At 42.1% G+C, this 25,040-nt stretch overlaps 1 protein-coding gene across 4 annotated transcripts in view; it reads left to right on the forward strand.

Annotated features, from left to right (window-relative positions):
• The window catches only part of DGKG (diacylglycerol kinase gamma), a 226,518-nt gene extending 208,415 nt beyond the window's left edge, over positions 1-18,103 (forward strand). For all 4 annotated transcript variants that reach the window (XM_070790495.1, XM_070790500.1, XM_070790489.1 and 1 more), the window contains 3 exons: positions 94-214; positions 2,556-2,616; positions 14,983-18,103. In XM_070790495.1, coding sequence (XP_070646596.1) covers positions 94-214; positions 2,556-2,616; positions 14,983-15,081 — 281 coding nt within the window. In that variant the 3' untranslated portion in view covers positions 15,082-18,103. The remainder of the gene's footprint in view (positions 1-93; positions 215-2,555; positions 2,617-14,982) is intronic.
• The last annotated feature ends 6,937 nt before the right edge of the window (positions 18,104-25,040 follow it).

A 25,040-nucleotide genomic window follows, 5' to 3' on the forward strand; every position in this document is an offset into this window, starting at 1 on the left:
GGTTGGCCATCTGGAGACTAGACCTTCTGGCCCAAACCACACTGGGGAACAGAGACATGTGTATGCACTGGTTCTGCTTGTCTCACTCTACAGACCTCAGTGACCAGCTTCTTGAAGTGGTGGGGCTAGAGGGAGCCATGGAAATGGGGCAGATCTACACTGGCCTGAAGAGTGCAGGCAGGAGGCTAGCCCAGTGCTCCTCTGTCTCCATCAGGTATGTTTCCTCATCACCCAGCAGGCAGCGCCACCTGTCCCCCTCACCGTGGGTCCTGAATATTCCTACAGATAACAACTTGAAAGCCCTCTTTAGATTTCAGTGCAGAGTGTGGGGGCAGAGTGGGGGTAGGAGTTCAATAACATTTATAAAGAATGTCTTTGGAGACCACTTTCCAAACTAGGTATAACAACCATCCAGGACATCAACTGGAGGGTCCCACCACAACCAGTTTGCTGTTCTCTTAAAACGAATTGATGAAATTCTAGAAATAGGATTGTAAGATGAGGTCCAGAGAGCCAGAGATGCAACTCCTTGCCTTCCTTATCTCCGCACTGAAATGCTCAATGCATGCTGGAGGGCAACTTTGACAAAAACGAGACTCTCTTCTCTGGATGGCATCACTGACTTGATGGACATGAGTCTGAGTGAACTCCGAGAGTTGGTGTTGGACAGGGAGGCCTGGTGTGCTGTGATTCATGGGGTCGCAAAGAGTCGGACACGACTGAGCGACTGAACTGAACTGAGGCTCTCTGCTCTACACTGCTCATTCTCAAATAGTGGTCTCAGAAACACTTTTATTAAACAGTCCCATATACCTTTGTAGAGCTAAACTGACGTCAGCAAACCCGTCATAATTGACAAAGAGGATGACAGTTTTTTAGAGTATGGACCAAATAGGTCAGCCAATACAGGCTCCTTACGAGATGGGGTCTAATGGAGGGGATCTTCTGATTTTTGGTTGCTTCTGTTTAATAAATGCAACTAGTCACAGATTTTTCTCCACATGATTATTTCCAGAGTCCTTATTCCTTTCCATTTCCCATTTAATTTCTATAGTGTGTCTTGGGGATCTCCTAGAGGGGACTTCCATGTGCAGGTTTCCCGAAGTTATTTAAACACAAGAACCCTTTTACCCCTTATCCGGGGTGAAATGTCCTCTGAGTTCTTTTGGGGAAACTCTGTTCTTACTGCCACCCTGCATCCTTCATAGAAGTCCCCAGAGCTGTTCCCCGATCTATCCCACTAACCCCCTTTCTTCATTCCCTCTGTGTCTCCTGTCCTTTCTATTATTCCTCAGATCTTTGCTTCTCTTTCCTTTTGGGCTATTGTTTTGCTGGGACACGTTTCCCAGGTTAATCTCTTTAATTCCTTTCTCCATGACTTTTAACACCAAGTAGGTCCAGTCTGTTAGAACATCTAAGCCATAACATGTGTGGACCAGAGAATTTTGATTCCTGAAGAATTTGGAGAAAAAAAAAATGTGTAAGAGAGAGGATATTTTCTGTTTCCAGATAAAAACAGGGGTTGAGTCAGGAGCCCTAGCCCCCTGGGCATTCGCTACATAATCTCCTCACACCACAAAAGCAAAATTCCACTCTTTGCTTTTATTATTTGTTTTATTATTAGGTTTATTGGTTTTTGTTATTAAATATCCTCAGGGTCAGTTGGAGAATCATCTACATCAAAACAGCTTGCCTCCCTCATTTTATAATTTCAGAAACAGGGCAGATGCCAGACCCAGGTGAGGGCTTTCTGGCCAGCGCCTGGCAACTGTTCCTGGCTCGCCCAGACCAGAGACCTCCAAAAGGACCTACCTTTCCTCCACTGTGTCTCACCCTTAACAGTCCATAAGCCAAAGAAGCCTTGACCCAAACAAGAAAATAAAGCTTTCTCCTCTTCCCTGTGCCTACCCATGGGGATCACATTCCCGATGACCCCCCTTCCCCAGCTAAGCCAGGTCCACAGTCCATGAAACCATAATGTCTACTGTTGTTCAGGAGATAAAAGAGGGGATGGTTGAGGATTGGGGGCAAGGCAAGACACACTCAGACCTGAGCTGTACTTCGTATAAGTAGGAGACATTACGTCATTGACATTATGCAACTGCTCACTCAACATAGAACCCAGGCCTTTCCCTATTTCATAATCTTTCCCATTTCACAGTGGAGTTTTTGGCACCACGGGCAAGCCCTCTGGCTTGTTGTTTGACTAGGGGTCCACTTAGATATGGTGCTGCCATACTTGTCGGCCACTTCTCCCCAGACTCCTGTGGACTTCACTGCTCACTCAGGGCCATGTTTCTCAAAATAGTCTGAGGACCAGAGCAACAGAGTTGTCCATATTGCTTATGAAAACACAGACCCCTAGGCCTGACCCAGACATGCTACATTGGGACCCTTGAGGTGAGCTCAGAAATCTGTTTTCAACAAGCCACCCAGGAGTCTTCAGAACCATTCCTAGGTGGCTCCACTTTCCACTGCTGTTTCCCTGGTGGGGACGGCCTTCATTCTCCAACTCCAAGAAGCCCACTGTGCTCTCTCTGTTCTCCGGTCTCCAGGACAAACAAGCTGCTGCCAATGCAAGTGGATGGAGAGCCCTGGATGCAGCCACCATGCTCGGTGAGTTATTCCAGTCTTTGAGATGAGGGTGAGAAGTTTTATTTGAGATCCCTTTGGGGCACTGACTTAATATGAAATTCTGAGTCTCTGAGTTACAGGGGCTTTGGGAGATCATCCAGCACAGCTCCTCTTCCACTTAGTTCATCCATCCATCCATTTATCTGCTGAGCTTTTATTGATTATGTGCTATGAGCCAAGCACTGGGAGACACCATTTCCAAATCCAAAGGAGACAGACCTGTCTTCAAGGAGCTTATAGTTCTAGGTGAACTCTGAGGCTTCATCTACCGTATTCTTGAGAGCCTCGGCTTGAATTGCTCTAGTGGCAAGGAACTTACGACCCCAAAAGGAAGTTCATTAATTCCACTAATCAACAACCCTAATTACTAGAAAATGCTTCTTTATGTGGAGCTTGACCTTAGAATTCCACCTAGTTACTATGACCACCCGGGCTCCTGGGGAAGAATTCCCACAATGCACAGGCATGCTGCACCCCAGATGTACCCACAATCCTGAGGAACCACCTGAAAACTCCCCTGAAAGTGTAACCCTCATAGGTTATCTATTGCCTTTATGGCATTTCTGTGACCCATATTACCCAGCACCTAGAGCTGTGCCTGTTTTGTAATAGTTGCACAATAATATTTGTTGAAAGGTAAATAAAGAATTGAACAAATGAACAAACAAAAATAAAGGGAACAACCCCATTCCCTGCCTTACCAGTTTGTTAGCAGTTTGTTCTCAGAAACCCAACTAGACTCTTTATGGCGAAGAGAAACCACTGTCCTGGTGTTTAGAGCCCAGGGTGTTAACTGGAATATGATGTTAGCAACATCCTCAATACTGTTGTGAGTGTGCGAATCTCAAAAGACAGAACTTGTGTTTCTGAGCTTCCTCACTCTATTGGAGTATTCAGATACCCTCAAGAACCTGCTATTTAGAGCCCTTCAGAACATCAATTCAGAGAAGGCAATGGCATTCCACTCCAGTACTCTTGCCTGGAAAATCCCATGGACAGAGGAGCCTAGTAGGCTGCAGTCCATGGGGTCGCTAAGAGTTGGACACAACTGAGCGATTTCACTTTCACTTTTCACTTTCTTGCATTGGAGAAGGAAATGGCAACCCACTCCAATGTTCTTGCCTGGAGAATCCCAGGTATGGCGGAGCCTGGTGGGCTGCCGTCTACGGGATCACACAGAGTCGGACACGACTGAAGTGACTTAGCAGCAGCAGCAGTAGCAGAACATCAGTTCATCTTCTACTAGAGAAAGGATTTTCATGAGATAGCTACTGGGCCTGAATTCTACTGGGCCTGAATTGTAGGTTTATTTCTGTAACTCTTTGCTCTGTGTAACTTCTACAAATTGCAAAGTTAGTCCCTAGAGACAAAGACTTTTTAAAATGGCATCTTTTATAAAAGATATCAAAAGTAGAACTTTTTCTGTAAAATCTTACCTCTATCTTTTGGTTTCTATGAAGTCTAAGAAAAGGATGAATACACTATACCAAAATCTAATAATATCTTACCCCCTTGTTCTAGTTGGGAAGGATGGAGGGAATTTGTACAATTTATAATTTTGATGGAATTGAATTAAGAAAACTCTATCCAAAGTCCTCCTGTCTCCTAAAAGGAAAAAGGAAAAAGCTGGAAGAAAGCAAACCCTTGGCTACCTAGCTCAGTGATATCTAGAAACTGGACTGCCATTCCTCCAGATCCAAGTACTGGTTTTAAAGTAGCCAAATATTCCTCTAATCCTTGCTCTCTCTCCATACCACCCTTCAGACGTTACTACTTACTATGAAAAAAAATAATAATAATAAATAAAACCCAATGATTTTATGGTATACAGTCATATGTGAAGGTATGTTAGTCAGCTCAGGCTGCCCTAACAAAATACTACAGACTGGGTCACGTAAACAGCATAGTTTCTCATAGATCTACATCCTCCAAGTCCAAGATTAAGGTGTCAGCAGGGTTGCTTTCTGGTGAGGCCTGTCTTCCTGACTTGCAGATGGAAGCTCTTTCACCATGTCCTCACATGGCCTTTTCTCTGTGTGCATTTACTCCTGATGTCTCTTCCTATTCTCATACGGACACCAGTCCTATTGGGCTAGGGCTCCACCTTTATGATTCCATTTAACCTTATTTACCTCCTTAAAGGGCTTCCCTGTTGGCTTAGTGGTAAAGAACTCGCCTGACAATGCTGGATATATGGTTTTGATCCTTGGGTTGGGAAGATCCCTTGGAGAAGGAAATGGCAACCCACTCCAGTATGCTTGCCTGGAGAATCCCATGGACAGAGAAGCCTGGTGGGCTACAGTCCATGGGGTGGCAAAGAGTCAGATATGACTGAGCAAGCAAGCACCTCCTTAAAGGCTGTATCTCCAAATGTAGTCACACTGGGGATTAGGGCTTCAACACATGAATTTGGAAGGGGACACAGTTCAGTCCATAGCAGAAGGAAATGGACATGTCCTTAAAAGGACAGAAGTCCGTCTTAAACTTCCAAAAGTTAAAACACACTTTTGAAACCTTTTCCTGAGTGAAGGCACTCACTAACTATGAAGTGATTCAGAATTGAAGGCTTAATGATAGGACATCACAGCAACAAAAGAATGTTTGATAAAAATTAAAACCAGTTAAATTAGAAGGAAAGCTAGGACAAATCTAGACAGTATTAAAAAACAGAGACATCACTTTGCTGACAAAGGTCCATATAGTAAAAGCTACAGTTTTTCCAGTAGTCATGTATGGATGTGAGAGGTGGACCATGAAGAAGGCTGAGTGTTCAATTGATGCTTTTGAACTGTGGTGTTGGAGAAGACTCTTGAGAGTCCCTTGGACTGCAAGGAGATCCAACCAGTCAATCCTAAAGGAAATCAACCCTGAATATTCATTGGAAGGACTGACGCAGAAGCTGAAGCTCCAATACTTTGGCCACCTGATATGAAGAGCCAACTCATTGGAAATAAGACCCTGATTCTGGGAAAGACTGAAGGTAAAAGGAGAATGGGGTGACAGAGGATGAGATGGTTAGATAGCATCACTGACTCAATGGACATGAGTTTGTACAAACTTCAGGAGATGGTGAAGGACAGGGAAGTCTGTCGTGCTGCAGCCTAATGGGGTTGTAAAGAATCAGACATGATTGAGCGACTGAACAACAACAACAAATTAGAATGAAGAAAAAACCGTTGTTAAATTCAAATGGCAAAAATCATTCTTTGAAAGAGAAGATAGTATAAACATTCGTAACTTGGATCCCAAACCTAAAGTTATATTCACCAAGACTGAAAGCATGTGGGAGACATTGTTGAAGGAATAGTAAAGGTATGTTAAATTTGATAATTGATTATTCACTTCACTTTGATAATTAGAAAATGTAATCTGAAGAAAAATTTAGTAACTAGATAATTACTAGTGAAACTAAAAACAGGGTATACACCTTCTGAATCTGGGAGAATTTAAATTTTATGAACCCTATCAGTGTAGCACAAAAAGGAGAAAAACAAGGAAACATTTTAAATGCTTTGATTAAGATAAAAGAAGTTAGGACTAAATATATCAGTAACGACAAAATACCATAAATGTGCTCATGTTCCCTATTAAAAAAACAAAACTCCCACATTGGGTTAAAATGCATCAATACACTTCTTGTAAAGAGATACATCTAAAGCAAAAAAACATAAATTTTTATCTTATCCTTTATCAAGCATAGAGAAATTAAAAGTAAGATATGATAACTTGGGGCAAACTAACCTTCCAACATGCCAAAAGCATAAAGTGGAATAAAGAAGGTCATTTTTTATTTAGTAAAAAGTACACTCAATTTTGAAATCTAATGGTCATAAAAATTTATTTGTCTGATAATAGAATCAAAATTTATACTGTGAAAAACGGTATAGTGTTAGTAGTAGTAGCAGTGTTAGTCGCTCAGTCATGCCCGACTCTTTGCGACCCCATGGACTACAGCCCACCAGACCCCTCTGTCCATGGGATTCTCCAGGCAAGGATACTGGAGTGGGTTTCCATTTCCTTCTCCAGGAAATCTATCCAACACAGGAATCAAACCTGGGTCTCCCTGCACTGCAGGCAGATTCTTTACCAACTGAGCCATCAGTGAACAGCCGGTGAAAAACTGTATAGATGTAGTATATTCTGAGAATAAATATATATAAGAAACTTACAGAAAGACAGTTATTGAGAGGCTTTAAAATATTTGGGGCTTCCCTGGTGGCTCAGAGGGTAAAGCATCTGCCTGCAATGCAGGAGACACGGGTTTGATCCCTGAGTTGGGAAGATCCCCTGGAGAAGGAAATGGCAGCCCACTCCAGTATTCTTGCCTGGAGAATCGCATGGATGGAGGAGCCTGGTGGGCTACAGTCCATGGGGTCACAAAGAGTGGGACACGACTGAGCGATTTCACTTTCACTTAAAATATTTGTTTCTGTCTTTGAGGTCAAGTTGTTAAAAAAAAAATAGATGACATAAAACTTGGATTTTTAAAAAACAAGCTCAGAGATACAGAGAATAGACTGATGGTTTTTCAGAGGTGGGAGCAGGGAGGGCAAGGTAAGAGAAATGGGTGAATGGGGTAAAAATGTACAAATTTCCAGTTATAAAATAAAGGAGTCCTGAAGGTGTAATATACAGCAGAGTGACTATAGTTAATAATGCTGTATTGAATATTTAGAAGTTGCTAACTTTGGCCACCTCATGCGAAGAGTTGACTCATTGGAAAAGACCCTGATGCTGGGAGGGATTGGGGGCAGGAGGAGAAGGGGACGACAGAGGATGAGATGGCTGGATGGCATCACCAACTTGATGCACATGAGTCTGGGTGAATTCTGGGAATTGGTGATGGACAGGGAGGCCTGGCGTGCTGTAATTCATGGGGTTGCAAAGAGTCGGACACGGCTGAGCGACTGAACTGAACTGAACTCAAGTGAGTAATTCTTAAAATTTCCTATCACAAGAAACAGTAATTTTGTAACTATGGTGACAGATGTTAACTAGATTTATTGTGGGTGGTCATTTCACATTATATACAAATATCAAATTATTAACCTGTACACCTGAAACTAATATAATGTCAAATGTCAATTATACCTCAATTTAAAAATTAAACTTGGATGAAATAACTATGCCTTAAACAAATCTAATTTCTTCAAAGTCCACAGGATATTTACTAAAATAGACTATAAACCAATTCATGAAGAAAAAAACAAAATCCAATAACAGATGTTATAAAGGTTGTTTTATTTGACCACAAAGCAATAAAACTATAAATAAATAATAGATTAAAAGATAAATGAAATCCAATCAGATTATTACATTCTCCTAAAAAATAGATTTAAGAGGGGATCAAAGCCAATATTATTGACTATTTAAAAAATAATAAAATTAGAAGGCTCTCATCAAAAGTTTTAGAATATAGCCTAAACTATATTTGGAAATGAATTCAAAGTCTCATATGCTACCATCATTTGAAAAGGGAAAAAATGTAATGTATAATCCCCAAATTAAAAGAACAGTAATAAAACAAAGTTAGCAGAAGCAGAAAAAAGAAAACAAAAGATATAATTAGAAATTAAATAATTTAAAAAACAGGGAAATATAGAACTAGTTCTTCAAACACATGAAATGTTTGAAAACGTAATTTTAAAAAGAGATTAGAAATAAATATTTAAAATATGAACAAAGCTAGTGGAGGTGATGGAATTCCAGTTGAGCTATTTCAAATCCTGAAAGATGATGCTGTGAAAGTGCTGCGCTCAATATGCCAGCAAATTTGGAAAACTCAGCAGTGGCCACAGGACTGGAAAAGGTCAGTTTTCATTCCAATCCCAAAGAAAGGCAATGCCAAAGAATGCTCAAACTACCGCACAATTGCACTCATCTCACATGCTAATAAAGTAATGCTCAAACTTCTCCAAGCCAGGCTTCAGCAATACATGAACTGTGAACTTCCAGATGTTCAAGCTGGTTTTAGAAAAGGCAGAAGAACCAGAGATCAAATTGCCAACATCTGCTGGATCATCAAAAAAGCAAGAGAGTTCCAGAAAAACATCTATTTCTGCTTTATTGACTATGCCAAAGCCTTTGACTGTGTGGATCACAACAAACTGTGGAAAATTTTGAAAGAGATGGGAATACCAGACCACCTGATCTGCCTCTTGAGAAACCTATATGCAGGTCAGGAAGCAACAGTTAGAACTGGACATGGAACAACAGACTGGTTCCCGATAGGAAATGGAGTACATCAAGGCTGTATATTGTCACCCTGCTTATTTAACTTCTATGCAGAGTACATCATGAGAAACGCTGGGCTGGAAGAAGCACAAGCTGGAATCAAGATTGCCAGGAGAAATATCAATAACCTCAGATATGCAGATGACACCACCGTTATGGCAGAAAGTGAAGAGGAACTAAAAAGCCTCTTGATGAAAGTGAAAGAGGAGAGTGAAAAAATTGGCTTAAAGCTCAACATTCAGAAAACTAAGATCATGGCATGTGGTCCCATCACTTCATGGGAAATAGATGGGGAAACAGTGGAAACAGTGTCAGACTTTATTTTTGGGGGCTCCAAAATCACTGCAGATGGTGACTGCAGCCATGAAATAAAAAGATGCTTACTCCTTGGAAGGAAAGTTATAACCAATCTAGATAGCATATTGAAAAGCAGAGACATTACTTTGCCAACAAAGGTCCGTCTAGTCAAGGCTATGGTTTTTCCAGTGGTCATGTTTGGATGTGAGAGTTGGACTGTGAAGAAGGCTCAGCGCCGAAGAATTCATGCTTTTGAACTGTGGTGTTGGAGAAGACTCTTGAGAGTCCCTTGGACTGCAAGGAGATCCAACCAGTCCATTCTGAAGGAGATCAGCCCTGGGATTTCTTTGGAAAGAATGATGCTAAAGCTGAAACTCCAGTACTTTGGCCACCCTTGGAAAAGACTCTGATGCTGGGAGGGATTGGGGGCATGAGGAGAAGAGGGTGACAGAGGATGAGATGGCTGGATGGCATCACTGACTCAATGGACATGAGTCTGAGTGAACTCTGGGAGTTGGTGATGGACAGGGAGGGCTGGTATGCTGCAGTTCATGGGGTCGAAAAGAGTAGGACACAACTGAGCGACTGAACATAAATATAAATGTAGTAATGGTTTTACTTAATTATAAGACATTATGTGACATTTATAGTTATCTTGATCCTAATAAACTTGAACATCTTATATAAATCCTAGGTAACCATTGGGGGAAGAGTGGGAGGAAGGGCTAGTTAGGGAGTTTGGGATGGACATGTACATACTGCGACATTTAAAATGGATAACCAACAGGGACCTACTGTATAGCACAGAGAACGCTGCTCAATGTTACATAGCAGCCTGGATGGGAGAGAAGACTGGGAGAGAATGGATACATGTATGTTATGGATGAGTTACTTTGCTGTCCACCTGAAACTATGACATTGTTAACTGGCTATGCTCCAATGTAAAGTAAAAAGTTTTAAAAGAATTCTAGGTAACCCTTAATGAAATGAAAAATATTTGATCTTACTGGTGAGTTCTTCCATACTGTTAGGAAATAAATATTTATTTGAAGTCTTTGTTCCATAGAATAGACAAAGATAGAAAGCTATCCAATCCATTTCATAGAATTAAGATAGATAGAAAAATCTAACAAAAGCTGTGCTTAAAACTAGAAAGCTACTGGGACTTCCCTTGTGATCCAATGGTTAAGACTCTGTGCTCCCAATGCAGAGGACATGGGTTCAATACCTGGTTGGGGAAATAAAATCCTGCCTGCTGCATGGTGCATCTGGAAAAAAAAAAAAGGAAAGCTACAGATCAATCTCAAATATGAATGATATAAAAATTGTTAAAGTATTGGTAGATAGAATTGAAAAACATATTAAAAGAATCAGTCACTCCTCAAGAAGAATATATCAAAGAAATGTGCAAGGAAGTCTTTTTTAAAGTTTTTTGTTTTTAACAACAAAACCAATTGCCTTATTTAACTTAAAAAGCGTTTCCCACCCCAGTGGTCCAGTGGATAAGACTCTGAGCTCCTGATGCCTAGGTTCTATCCCTGGTCAGGGAACTAGATCCCACATGCCATAACTCAGACCTAATTCAGCCAAATAAATAAAGATTGGGCTCCCCTGATGACTCAGATGGTAAAGAATCCGCCTACCATGCAGGAGACCTGGGTTCAATCCCTGGGTTGGGAAGATCCCCTGGAGGAGGGCATGGCAACCCACTCCAATATTCTTGCCTGGCAAATCCCCATGGACAGGGGAGCCTGGTGGGCTACAGTCTATGGGGTCGCAAAGAGTCAGACAGGACTGAGTGACTAAGCACAGCACGTAATTAGATACAAAGGATAAAAACTTTTATATTAATAGGCTTGGTGTGTAGCAGGATATGTTAATTCCCTTCCCTAAGGAAGTCTCCTTAATAGAAGTTTAGATAGAAAAATTACATGGTAATATGGGTAGATGACCCAAAATACTCAATCACATTCAACATTTCTGAATGAAATGAAACTCTTGCAAAACTCAGATTAGGAAGACACTTCCTCAAAATAATTAGTTATTAAACCAATAACTAATACTTAATGTAAAACAGTAGTAGAATTCTCATTAAAATTGTGGATAAGACATATGCTAATGTTGTTTGGAAATTCTAACCAGCGCAAAACACATGAAGCCGAAAAGAGATATAACTATTTGGAAAAGAATCAAAACTGTCATTATTTGCAGGTGGTATATGTAAAAGAAATCTAATAAAATCAACTGAAAACCTCATAGGTTAAATTATTTCAGTGAAGCTATAAAGAAAGAGGCAAAAGTTAACAGCTTTTGTACATACCAGCAATAACCAATCGGAAGAACATAATAGAAAAAAGCTGAAATATTATATGGCAACAAACAAAAACAAAATACCAAGCCGAATTGTGAAAAATAGATGAAGACTGCAAGACTTAGTTAATATTTTTTTAAAAGATTTGAGTTTCGACACATCCCATGTTTCCAAAAGGGACCCCCAAACAAAATTCCAATGCAATTTTTTAACTTGACAAAACAATGCCATAGCTAAGGCATTTTATAAAAGAGCTTTGAAGAACTTCCCACAAGATATTAAAATAGTTATATAGCTACAATAATTGGCCCAATATTGGATAGGTAAATCAATAATACAGAAGACAGCCCTAAGAAACTCTAGTGTATATAAAAGGCAGTGAAGGAAAAAAGAAAGATCATAAATTAATTTGAAAGTAATGGACTATTTAACATGGTATCCAAGAAATTGCCTGTTTGGGAAAATGCCATTATACAATCAGACCTCCACATCCATGGGCTTCACATCCTTGGATTCAACCGACCTTGAATAGAAAATATTCAGGAAAAAAAAATCCAGAAAATTCCAAAAAGCAAAACTAGAATTTGCTCTGTGCTGGGAACTATTTACATAACATTAACATTGTATTTACAACTATTTACATAGCATTTACATTGCATTAGGTATTATAAGTAATCTAGAGATGACTTAAAGGATACAGGATGTGCATAGGTTATACACAAATACTACACCATCTTACATAAGGGGCTTGTATAAAACCAGCATCCATGGATTTTGGTATCCCCAGGGGTCCTAGAAGCAATTCCTTATGGATAGCAATGGATGACTATATACTAACCTCTCAGCTCTGTAGTACTAGAATCCACAAACCACAAAACCTCACATTGCCCAGCATCTCCAAACTCCTACCTTATCAAGACATTTCTCAAAACTGCTGAAAACCCATGGGAGGGATTCGAGTTTCACTTCCTCCTCTTTGCCCAGGAGGTGCTAACAAGCAAATAAATTGGTCAGCTAGGGGGAGAAAAAGGAGAAGGAAAGATCTTCTATGGTCTAAAAAAAATGGGCTCCATCAGCGGGAAATGTAAGCAGTGCACCAGCTGCCACTCTGCCCCAAGCACGCCCAGCTCCACTGACAGGATATCCCTCGTTCTTCTGGGCTGGGCTAACTAGTCAGTACTTCCATAGCAGGTACCCATTCTGTGCTTTCTCGGGGAACACCAAGGTGAAGAGGATGAATTTCTTCTTCCCCTCAGAGAGTGAGAAAAGACTTTACCACAGTGAAATGTGCCACAAATCACTGCCGTCAGCTGGGGCTAAATTGCAGCCACAGATGAGTATTATCAGGGCCCCCTGTCATCCGCGCCTCACTTCCCTGAATTCTGAGGTAAAGGCGATGCCATAATCAAGCAGAATGGCGCTTGAAGTGTCCTCGGTATGCTCCCCTGGGACCACCCCAAAGCAAAGAGACTTACTACTCGCCTCCTACACCTCCAGGCTGGTGAAAACCAACCTAACAGTCATTTAAAGCTTCCTTCCCCCAGGTTAAGCTCTTTCTCCACAGTGTCTTTTGGTCCCATCTTTTTCTTTTCATAACCTGCGGCCTTATAAATTTAAATCTGGCTTGCAGTAGAACTTCTTAGCCAGACTCTCCCCCACTCCAGCTCATCCTGACAACAGCTATTGAATAATTCCTTTCAAGCTTTTTTTTTCCTAGTGAATTCTCCAGCTTAAAAAGTTGTCATGGTTCCCATTACCTCATATTAAACCCAATCTCTGCCACCTCCCCTTTAAAGCCCTTCCCCAGCTTCCCCTCCGGTGTCCCCGATTTCACTTCTCATCCTGTGGTCCACACTCAACCAGTTGGTATGTAGCCCCTCAAACTAGTGCCTTCCCTTTCTCTCTCACCAATACATTTTCTTCCCTTCCTTTCAGATCTTAAAATGCTTCCTCAGTTGCTCCATTCAGATTCTTCTCATTCCTTAGTGAACCTTCTTTTGGACACCACTTGGTTTATCCTACATTAATTTAAACATGTTGATGAGTCTATCTCTTCAAGAGCTCTTCCATTGTTCTCTGGGATCACACTGTCGTTTGAATAGGTGGTAAAAACCATGAGAGTGAGTTCATAGACTGTTTCTTTTTGATAGGTTTTTAATTTTTATTAGAGTACAGTATAGCTTTACAGTGTTGTACAGCAAAGTGAATCAGCTGTGTGTATACTCTCACCCCTCCTTTTTTGGATTTCCCTCCCATTTAGGTCACTACAGAGCACTTAGTAGAGTTCCCTGTGCTATATAGTAGGTTCTCATTAGTTATCTATTTTATACATAGTAGTGTGTATATATGTCAGTCCCAATCTCCCAGTTCATCCCACCCCTCCCTTTCCCCTCTTGGTGTCCAGATTCTGTTTAACATACATCTTTCTCCTTCTCCAGTATAGGGTAAGATTTTAATTGGTGCATTCCATTGTTTACACTGGGTTTTCATTGACTGTCATTTCATCTTCACAACAACTTTGTGAGGAAACTAGAACAAATGTTACTATCATTTTACAGTTCAGCAAGCACTGATTTTGAAGGCTAAATGATTTGTCCAAATGTCCATAGCAAAGAAGGGGAAGTTCTAAGACCCAAATCCAGGTCTTTGAATCCTAAATGCCTCTTGTTCCCACATCATCATCCTATTTGATAAATGTTGATAAGACTGAGAGTGCAGATTATCACTAGACCACATTCAAATAGGTACCAAGCATTTGAAGCCACGCCCTGAAGGTAAGGTTGGCAAGAAAGAGAAAAAAAGAGTTCACCAGTGTCTTTCACTTCCAATTGCAAACTTCATGTTTGCAGGAGAAAACACTCATTAAACCTAAAAGTAAAAAAGAAAGAAAGCTTTTATAAGAAAGTTGGGTCTCCCCTGGAAGACTAAGAAAAGAGGAAATGCCTAAGACTCACTTTTAAACTATCCACGTGAGTGGCGATTGGTTCAGAGATCAGATTCAAGATCCTAGGTCAGTTTGGAGTTCCTGGTTTATGTCTGTATGCTTGGGCAGAAACGGCCAGGAACAGGGAAGACTGGGAACTGGAAGAGTGGGACTCTGACTGTTCTGCCCCTGTCTGTGCAACCTTAGGCTAATCTGAGGCTCAGCAGAGCCTTGGGGGTCTCCATTCCTTTATCTGTCCTACAGAGGGCTTGACTGAGATGGTCCCTGAGGTCTCCTCCGGTTGTGACATTCTGAGTCTATGAATAGCAAGGACACAAGACAGGTGCGAGCTGATCACCACGTGGGAAGCTCACACCTGTCTCTCCCCAGCGTTTCCGCCCCTTGCTTCCAGCACCGTTCAGGGTCCAGTTGCCAATTGTGAAGCTGTTCAAGGACAGTCGTCCTTCTGCTTGGGGCTCCTTCCAGCTCGAAGCTGGCCTCCCTTCCTCTCTCTGCAAGTCACTCTCCCATAGGTTCCTGGGGTTTGCAGGCCACTAATTCATTTCTCCCTCTTTGCTTTTAGATTAAAATTACTCACAAGAACCAAGCGCCTATGATGATGGGGCCCCCTCAGAAGAGCAGCTTCTTTTCGCTGAGGAGGAAAAGCCGTTCAAAGGACTAGACACTGTGCCAAATGCCAGTTCAACCAAGAGAGAAGACAAGAAACTGAAACACACGCACACACCCACATGCACACACACAAACACCATACTCTTCTCCAACCAACGGAAGCCAAGCCACCCTTCAGGAAGAAAGCTTCATCCATTCAGTTTCAACCATGGATGCATCCCCACAGAGCCAGTGCCGGCAGGACATTTTGAATGGACTTGGGATTCTCCAGGGTGTGGCTGGCTCGCGCAGCAACCTTCACTTTCCCAGAAGGCCTTTAGTGGGACTTTCTGAGACTGAAGGAGAAACCCCCCTTTTTTCCACCAGCCCTGCAAGTTTCCTCCCGGCCGTTTGCAAGGAGCAGGCTGCAGGTTTCCTGCCTATGCTGAGGTCGGATGTGGCCAAGAAAAAGAGCCTGTGTTCCAGAAAACTCGCACAAAGATCCCTCTGTGCGGAGACAGGACGGCCTCGGACTCTCAGAGTGCAGCCCTTGGCAGGGCTTGGCACCCGCACGCCAGTCTCTCAGTTGTCCTTCAAGCTTCTCCCTGAACTAGCTGAGGAGGCAGAAAGGCTGTGGAAAGCTGTGTTTCCCTTCTTGGTTCTGCACGTTGTCAGTGGGCACTAGTGGTTCTCCTGAAGCCTTCTGGTGGCTGTGTGCTTGTTTAGAGCCGGCTCCAAGAGCCCCCAGAGCTGCGTGCACAGCACACCTTAGATGTGGTATTTATTTTCTTAGTTCTATGAACACCTGGGAGGGAAAGCAGAGAAACTGGGATTTATTTTTTAAATCGGTGTCATAATATTGTGTAAAAAGGGAAGAGGGAAAAAAAAAAACACCCCCAGCTTCTTTCTTTTTCAAGCCAAAGCGTGTTTCCTGTTTGAGTTCCAAGGCCTGGTGGCAGACTATTCCTGAAGGCAAAGAAGATGGGAGGGAAGGGCCTTTCGCTGAGGAGACCAGGAGACAAGCCTTCAGGCGGTTCCCTCCTGCCTCTTTGTACTTGCCACTCCCAAAGCACGACCTGAAGACCTTTCTGCAGGTCTTCGGTGTGTGTACATATATGTAGCATATATATATATTTATATATATATATAAATATTTATTTACTGATGGATTTTTCCTAATTGAAAAAAAATATGAAGTATAAGAATTGAAAGTGGGAAAGAAAAAGAAATGCTTGTTTCTGCCATTTCATTATCAAGACACATTTCTCCCTGGTGATCATAGAATTCAAGGGAAATTGAAGTATCTCCTGATAAAGAGACTGAGAATTTCTCTTCTCAAAACAACTATGAAAGCTATGAGGGGCAGGATTTACTGTCTCATTTGTCAAATAAGGAAACTGAGTCCTAGAAAAGTTAAGAGATTTGTCCATGGTATCTTGGCTAAAGTGGTTTGGGACTCGGTGCCACTAAAAAGATACTTAGTAGAGAAAAGAACCTACACATCTTGGAATGACATCAGGGTCATTTCTGGTCACTGAGAAGTGATTCCATGTAGATCCAGGTTGCCAGGGAGGAATGAACATGTGGTACACATGTGGACGGGACAAGCCCATGTGAGAAAATAAGGGCCTCCCCCATGATTGCTGGAGACTCTCTCGGGTCTGAGCTGGTCAGTGTGTGCATGCATGCTCGGTCGGGTCAGACTCTTTGTGAGCCCGTGGACTATAGCCCACCAGGGTCCTCTGTCCATGGGATTTTCCAGGCAAGAATTCTGGAGCAGGTTGCCATGCCCTCCTCTAGGGGATCTTCCTGACCCAGGGATCAAACCCGCATGTCCCGCATCTCCTGCATTGGCAGGCAGATTCTTTACTGCTGAGCCACTGGGGAAGCCCTAACCTGGTCAGTAGACAGGTTAAACTCTCCACGTGTCACATCATCATAGTCTCTTAAATCTGGAAACACTCCTGGCTGCAGGAATGACCTCAGCAGAGAGGCACAAGGAGGACAAAGGCACCTTCAGCAAGGAACTGCCAGCCAGTGACCAGAGGGGTCTCAGCAGAGCTCAGTGGGCTTCATTCCACTGGCACCAGCATCACTGCCTTCCCCAAGGGCAAGCCTGTGGAGAGCTTCGTTGGTAGAAAGAAACATTCTCCTTGTCCCCTATCCCCTCTGAGATTCTGAAAAGCAAACCTGTACCCACTTGGCATCACCCCACTAAACTCCCTCTCATCTCCTCGCACTGGGTCAGGAACTTTGTGCAAAGAAGGGAAAGTTAAGATTGTATGTACAAACTGTTCATAACTCTGAAGGAAGCAGTCATCTAGGACCGCCTCAGATAAGAGATCTAGAACCATCCTGTTCAACCTAACAGCACGGAACACCAGACGAAGGGAAACCCCTGAAGAATGTCCTGAATGATGGGCTCCTTGGGATGGGACCAACAAGCTCCAGAATGACAGCAGGTACTCTCTTGGAAGCCACTTGCTTCTGAAATGAAGGCAGGTTCAGTTTGGAGGTCACTGATTGTAAGACATTTATAGAAGTTATTGCATGTGCTTCAGCCCCAACCCCCCAAGATTGAGGCTGTTGAGATACTGCACTGTTGCCAACAGATGAGACTGATCCTCAGAGATTCACGCACCAGAGACTGGCCCCTGCCTGCCTACTCAGGTGCACAGGACTGGCAATGTTGCTTGAGAGACATGTCCCATGTCCTCCTCCTTAAAACCACAGAGTATAACAAATGTTGGTGGAATTGTACTTTCAATTTTGTAACCTGAGTCTAGTGATGTTGTTTAATCTGACTTTGCAACTCATCTTTTAACTAGTGGGACTGTAGTTTCCAACTGTGGAGTACCTCATCATAGTGCTCCTCACAGCAACCCCTGAGGTTGACGGAGAAGGTATTATTAACCCCATCTAAATAATGAGGAAAACAAGGCTTAATATAACAGTGACTTCTCAAAATTAGGCAGTCGGGAAAATCCTCCTTTATTCCTCATCTTATCTAATTCTGACCATGCACAGACATGTTCTCACCTGCCCCCACACACTTCTACCCCTCTGGCAATAAAAATGAAACAGGAAATCTTCAATACATTCTGTGTCTCTGGACTAATGGATGAGGTGTTGCATCTCATTATAACTTGGTCTTTGTAGGTTTCCTCCAGTGAGTTGAGAATGGAGATAGATTTGGTAGAATGATTATATTTCAGGTCAGAGACCAGCTCCTCTCAAGAGAGTTCTTTCCACAGATGGAAAAGATATGTTGAAATTGCCAAATAAATTAGGAAATACTTGGCAGAATCTGGAAGAGCCTCCAGACTGGCGTTACATAACATGCATATACATTATACATATGCACATTATATAAGGTGACATAGTACTTAATGTGCTGTATATATTATGTAAATTACATATTTGTGAGTAATCATGATAAATATAGAGACCCACTAATCACTTTTTACACATACCCAGTGACAGATTAGGAAGTTGCCTTGCCAGAGAGTCTTAAAACTTACTCTCTCCTGCTGCTTTGGTTCCAACTCCTGCCAAAAATAATTGCATCAACTTTTCCCGTCTCTAGCCCCCTCTCCTCTTGGCCAAAACCGTTAGTTACCTCCTGTCCTAGCTAGGCTGCACCTTCCATGGAACACTACCATGACTGGGATCCATAAAAATAGATTCTGGGGATGGGATGGATCTAGACCCCCAGATCCCCTGTATCCATGTTCCCAGGTAGGTGGATGCCTAGGGCTGATGTTAAAGGGAGAGGTGAGGAGAGAGAAGAAGAATCTACCAACCATCCAAGGAAGGAAACCATGTTCCTTGGCCACCAGTTTCAGGATCTGACCATCAATTAGGAAGTTATTTCCAAAGTCTAGTCTAAGTTTCTGCAGCACATCTGAAACCATAATTTCCTAAAATGTGTTTCACACAATACTGGTATCTATGCTCCATGCACAAACAGTTCTGTGATCAAGTACTAGATCCCCTTCTAGAAGAAAGAAGGGGATTTATTTGTCTGTCAACATCCATAAGTTAGAAACTTGCCCTAACCCCACCATTTCTTCTTTTTGTTCTCTGGGGATATGGGAACATGTAAGTTACCATCCTCTGCAATATTCCATAAAGTACTTTTCCAGGACAAGGAGTCTCTACTCTTAAGACACTCTTTCTAGTTTCTTCTGTGATTGTTTAACTATTTTTATTGTTCCCATCTACATGTCTTCAAGCAAGAATCAAGGATCTGGCCTCTTTGTTTCCTGAATGGAGAAGGGATTGGGGGGAAATTAAGGGAAAAACATGATAAAGGTCAGACTATGTTGGTCCAGAGGAGTGAACCAGGTCTGAAGAACACAGTTGTGGGAAGAGTCAGTGTTTATTCAATTTAATGACCACTTTTGAAGCTAGCTAGCAAAACATGGAAAGAGCTGTTTTGTGAGAAGTTGAACAACCACCTGTTCTTATAGAAAGAACCTTGACCTAGTTGGGGAGGAAGAAGTAGTGATTGATCTACGTTGTTGAAAAGCTATTGAAACTATTTTTATAGGCATCAATGTTAAATCAATAGGTCTGCTACTTCCTTTTGAGGAGCAAACCTCAGTGTTCATCGTTTTCTGAAAGAGTGAAAAATGACTCCCAGAGAAATTTCTGGATCAGCGGGTACTGACGAGTTAGACCACACTTGTACATGGTGAGACTGACCGAAATTGTTGGTGCCCTCAAGGGCAACTGGTGGTGGTGGTGATCTTTCCTCAGCAGTTCTGAGTTAAAGGAAAGAGTTATGGTGTTACACCCAAAAGAGAGCTTGCATTTCTGTTGGTCTTCATATTAGCAGTTTGGAAATCTTCTCTTAGTCATGAATACCAGACGTGCATCCAACTTGGAATAAATAGCAAGAAAAAAAGAAACTATCCCATCTCAAATACCAATCCAGTTTTGCATAAAACAGGTGAATAGAATTGTGTAGAATTTCACATGATACCATGGATTTTAGCTCACTTTAACGTTCCACCATACTCAAATACATCTTTTAACTTTCTACTATAGGGAGAAAACAATAAAGGGAGTTCTCATTTATGACTTGCTTGGTGAAAGTGGAAGTGTTAGTCACTCAGTTGTGTCCGACTCTTTGCAACCCTATGGACTGTAGCCCGTCTGTCCATGGAATTCTCCAGGCAAGAATACTGGGTTGGGTAGCCATTCCCTTCTCCAGGGGATCTTCACAACCCAGGGATTGAACCTGAGTCTCTTGCATTGCAGGCAGATTCTTTCTATAGGAACCATCTGAGTCACCAGGGAAGAGGCACTATGTCAAGGCCTTTTCATGTGCTATCCTATTTAATCCTCAGAACAGCCCATGATCTGGGCATTTGCTTCTTTCACAGATAAAGGAGTTAGTACATAGAAAGATGAAGTACCTTGTTCAAGGTCAAACAGATACAAGTGGTAGAGCAAAGACTTGACATGGGTCTGACCTATATCAATGTTGATGCTTTTTCTACTGTATTTTAGTGTCTTTAACCTTTATATCTATTTCCAACTCTACCATCATCCTGGGTGAGATTACACAGATAGTTGATGTTCTATCTGGTCAACCTCTGTATGGCCATCTGCTCATATTTCTACTGAAGAGCTTCCAACACTTGCTCATATTGAAACTCAGCAGCCTCCGTCGGCAGCTAGAACCCAAAGCCTCACCCTTGCAATCAAACTGGCAGCCATCCCTTAATCCTCAGTGTTTCAAATTCCAGCTGAATGAGAATTGTTTCCCAAGGCCCGCCTAATAGATTTTTCTATTCAGCACTGAGTGAGAGAGCAGCAAGCAGCTTTCTCAGACTCAAATGCTATGGTCAGCAGTGACTGGCCTGCACAGGGAAGGAGAGCTAGGGTTGTGGAAGGGAGCCTCCAGCAAGAAGGCTCTGCATGTGATCATCATTAGTGATAGGCGTGGGCTGGGCCATCTGTGTTCCACAGGAGAACAGAATGGCAGACTGCCTTTCAGATGCCAAACGATGCTATCTAATGGCAAGATCCAGGGAGCTCAAAAAGCAGAAAGGCATTTTCCTCCTGGGCATCTCTGTGGGAAACCAGGGACGCACAGAAAACCAAGGGGTTTTGGAAACTAGCAGCTTAATTGCGGGGCATTTTGCCCTTGCTACCACTTCACCCTTCATGTCCATGGTGCAAGACAAGGAGACTCCCAGTCTCATCTGCTAAGTTAACTCCCTTACATGGATCCCAAGCTGAACCTATTATCCTAGAATCTGTAGATGCAATGGCAGATGCATTATAGCAAGGCACCAGGATTTGGAATTAAGCCTCCAAGTCTTCCAGGGGTCAGGAAACACTATAGGTAGAAGAAGCCATTTAATTGGATGCTCAACGCAGATTCTAGGGGAATAATTAGAAAATTTGGAGGACTTGTTTAAATGGGTCAAATTAGAAAATGCAATTTGGAAGCAAAGAGGGTAACAACTAAAACAGGTAATAAGCAAATATTTACTAAATGAATGAATAGCCAAAGTGGTATCTGTCCTTCTACCCTGGAATGGGTAGGGGAGGAGGGATGAGGGTAGAGGGGATGAAAGCTTCTTAACTAACAACTCGGGAACTTGAAACCACAGGATGTAGAGGGAGCTCATGGGGGCCTTTAACTACTCAGACATCTGTTGAATGATGGATACAGCTAAATATGGATCATCAAAGGGCTTTCTAGGTCACATGGAGGGCAGCTTCATGATTCAGAAAATATAAAATTCAACTTGGATAAAAAGAACTGTTTGCAATCTATTTCTTAGAGATCAGGTCTGAACTGACAAAACCAAAAAGACAGCGCAGAAGTGGAATTACAATGGAGCAAGAGATCAGCGTGATAAGATACAGACTCATGAGATGAAAAGAGAGAAACAATAGGATAGAGAAGAGATGGATTTTGAGCAGGTTTATTTGGGCAAGGGAGATGAGCCTGGACAAAGAGGAAGAAAGAACTGAGAAATTAAAAAAGCTTAACATTGAGTTCATGGTAAAACAGAAATGTCCAGGCGTTGACATCTATTAAATAACAACGATCATTTATTGTCCAGTCCAAGGCCTGTAGCTTTTGTGACCACTTTCAAACTTCACAAGAACCTTTTGAGGTGAGGGCTATATGGTTCCTCACTTCCAGTTCCTAAGTCTGCCTTGAAGGACTAAACAACAGTACTTTCAAAGTCATGAACTTTATAATTTTTGCCTTTTTTTTTTTTAATGTATATTATGGGAGTGGGTCTGGTAAGATCTTTCTATTGTTTGTTCTAATCTTGTTAATTTAAGATTGTGGGAGTGGGTCTGAAAGAAGTATATAAGACCTTGATAAGACTAGCTAGTGAGGCATTCATTCTCTGTTCCCCCTTCTGACGTCTATGTCAGAAGCTTTCTCTGTCCCTCTTATTACTTTAATAAAACTCTGCTACACACACACACACACAAACTGGTACCAGTTGGTTACCAGAAAATGGCATGACGTGACCTGCAGGAAAAAAATTTTCCTGGTGAATACTTCCTCACTCCCCCAGAACACCGAGGTAAAAAGATTGAGAACTAGACAAACGAGGAAACAGAAACAGAGCAAAGCCCAGGAGGCAGATCTGGGATTCAGGTCCGTCAGGATCTGCCTTTCAGAGTCTATGTTCATGGCTGCAGTGCCCTGGCTGAGGCCACTGAGCTTCAAGCATGGTGACAGGGATTTACTATTCCCAAACCCGCCCCGTGTGCATGGTCACTTCCGTCTCAAACTTGAAATCCAAGTCCCTCCCCTTCCACAGAGCTGGAGTGGGAAACAGCATTCAGCATTGGCTTGGGTGCAATAGCATGCTTGGAAGAGCAGGTCTGGACTCAGCAAGTCCATACATGCCTTGCCCACCTCCTTTCCTAGGCCCTTGCTCCCAGGCATGAGGGGAACCTCCTCAAACACCACTCAGAGAACAGAGTGCCAATGTGAACACCTGGTGAAGAACTCAGCCAGATCAGAGTACTCGCAGGATATTAAAGATCATATTAAAAAAACACACCGAGAAACCACATCAAAGGTCCAGTGAGATGAGGTTGGTTAGTCAAACATCAAAATTCAGTACCTGATACCTAAAGGTGGGATGGAGACTTGAAGTGTCCTTTTAAAAATGTGTTGAGTGAATCATAATTTGGAGTAAAAAGACTGCTTCTAGAATAATGCAAAAAAATTTTTCCTTTCCAAAAATATTATTTTTAAAATGGAATCTTTGCAAGAATTACAAGTGAGGGGTAATAAAAATGGTAATTTCTTTTTATGTTAGATAATACCAAAAAAAAAAAAGAATTTATAAATGTCACAATCTAAGTGGCAATCCAGAAAAAGATTCCAGAGAGTCTGCCTTTACTGCTAAGGTACTAAACTAACAGTACTTTCAAAGTCATGAACTTTATATTTTTTATTTTTATTTTTTTTAAGAAAACTGGTACCAGTTGGTTACCAGAAAATGGCATGACCTTCAAGAAAAAAAATTTCCTGTTGAATATTTCCTCTCTCCCCAACAACCTTGAAGTAAAAAGATAGAGAACTAGAGCCTTTAATTTAGAGAAACATCCATGCATGGAAGGCATTAATGATAGAAGATGTCATTGTATTGCTGTGTGGGGTCAAACACATCACATTGTACTACTACCAGGCATTAAGGTAATGATCATAAACTTAAGAGGATTAAGCAATTCCCACTCCCATGCCCCCCGTTAGCCTCCTGAAGCTCCCACCCCAGTTTCATCTACTTCCTGAAATTAGAACATCTGGGAATAATTTCTTTCCATTATGACAATTTTCAACCATACACAAAACTCTAGAGCCATATATATAACAAGAACCCATAGACCCATCATTTAGATTCAACAGTTGATATCATTTTGCCATATTTGCTTCATCTTTTTTCCCACTGGAATTCTTTAAATAATAGGTGTCATGACGCCTCACACCAAAATACTACACATACATCATGGTGGGGGTTCCTTTAAGTGTTCAAGTTTGTGTGTATCATCCATGTTGCTGGAGGGAGTTTCAGGGTATTGTACATATGAGCTCAGTCATTTCTCAACTGATTGAATCCAGTTGCACAAGTATAAGTTAACCAGGACATCATTTTGTCACTGATAGGATAAAGTTTGGGGGTAGAAACCAAGGAAGATCTTAGCTGCATTCAAAGCATACCTGATTGATCTGGAAAGTGGAAAAGAGGAAGATAAACAGATTAACTAAATTCTCAAAAGACACTAAATTGGGGCATATTAAAGCATTAATGACATCAGAGAAAATGCAAAGCACTTGGAGGACTTGGAAATTTACCTGAAGAATGAGTATTCTTATTTTTGAAATAAATATTGTTTAAAACATTAGGAGTTACAGGAACACCGGGCACAGCATTAGTTGGGACAAATAAAACAGTGAAACATCATACCTGCAGATTCATTTGATCACATAAAAACCAATTCTAGTTATTGCCCCACCATATGAAAAGGAGGAAGCTAGACTGAGGGAGGGGGCAGCTGCTGAGTTGCACAGGCAGATCCTCCCCACCACACACACACTGGGGCGACTGAACTGGGGGCGTGTCAAGCCCTGAGAAACCATCTGGGAGGCCTAGTTGGCAGGGCAAGTTATCATTTTCAATGAGCAAAGGGTAAGGGGAGCAGGTAGCATTCCACATGCTCTATGCTGGGCTGCTGGTGTCAGGGTGGACTGACCGTAGATGTTCTGGACAAGAGGGTGGGCGATATGGTAGGCTGGCTAGCTCTCAAAAGTGACTCTTTCCAACAAAAGGGAAGATGATAGAGTGAGTGACAGCAAGTTCCTTAAAATTCAGCCCACCAATGAATGAAATGAGTTTGTTATTCAAGAACAGCCTAGGTGCAGCAATACTTGGAAAGCAAGGCCTGATATTCACCAAGGTGCAACTCCCAGCCTGTGGCCAGTGGACCTGAGCACCCATCCGACTTCCCCACACGTCAGGAGGAAGCACTCTTATC

This window comes from Bos indicus, chromosome 1, assembly GCF_029378745.1.
Source record: "Bos indicus isolate NIAB-ARS_2022 breed Sahiwal x Tharparkar chromosome 1, NIAB-ARS_B.indTharparkar_mat_pri_1.0, whole genome shotgun sequence".
Lineage (NCBI taxonomy): Eukaryota > Metazoa > Chordata > Mammalia > Artiodactyla > Bovidae > Bos > Bos indicus.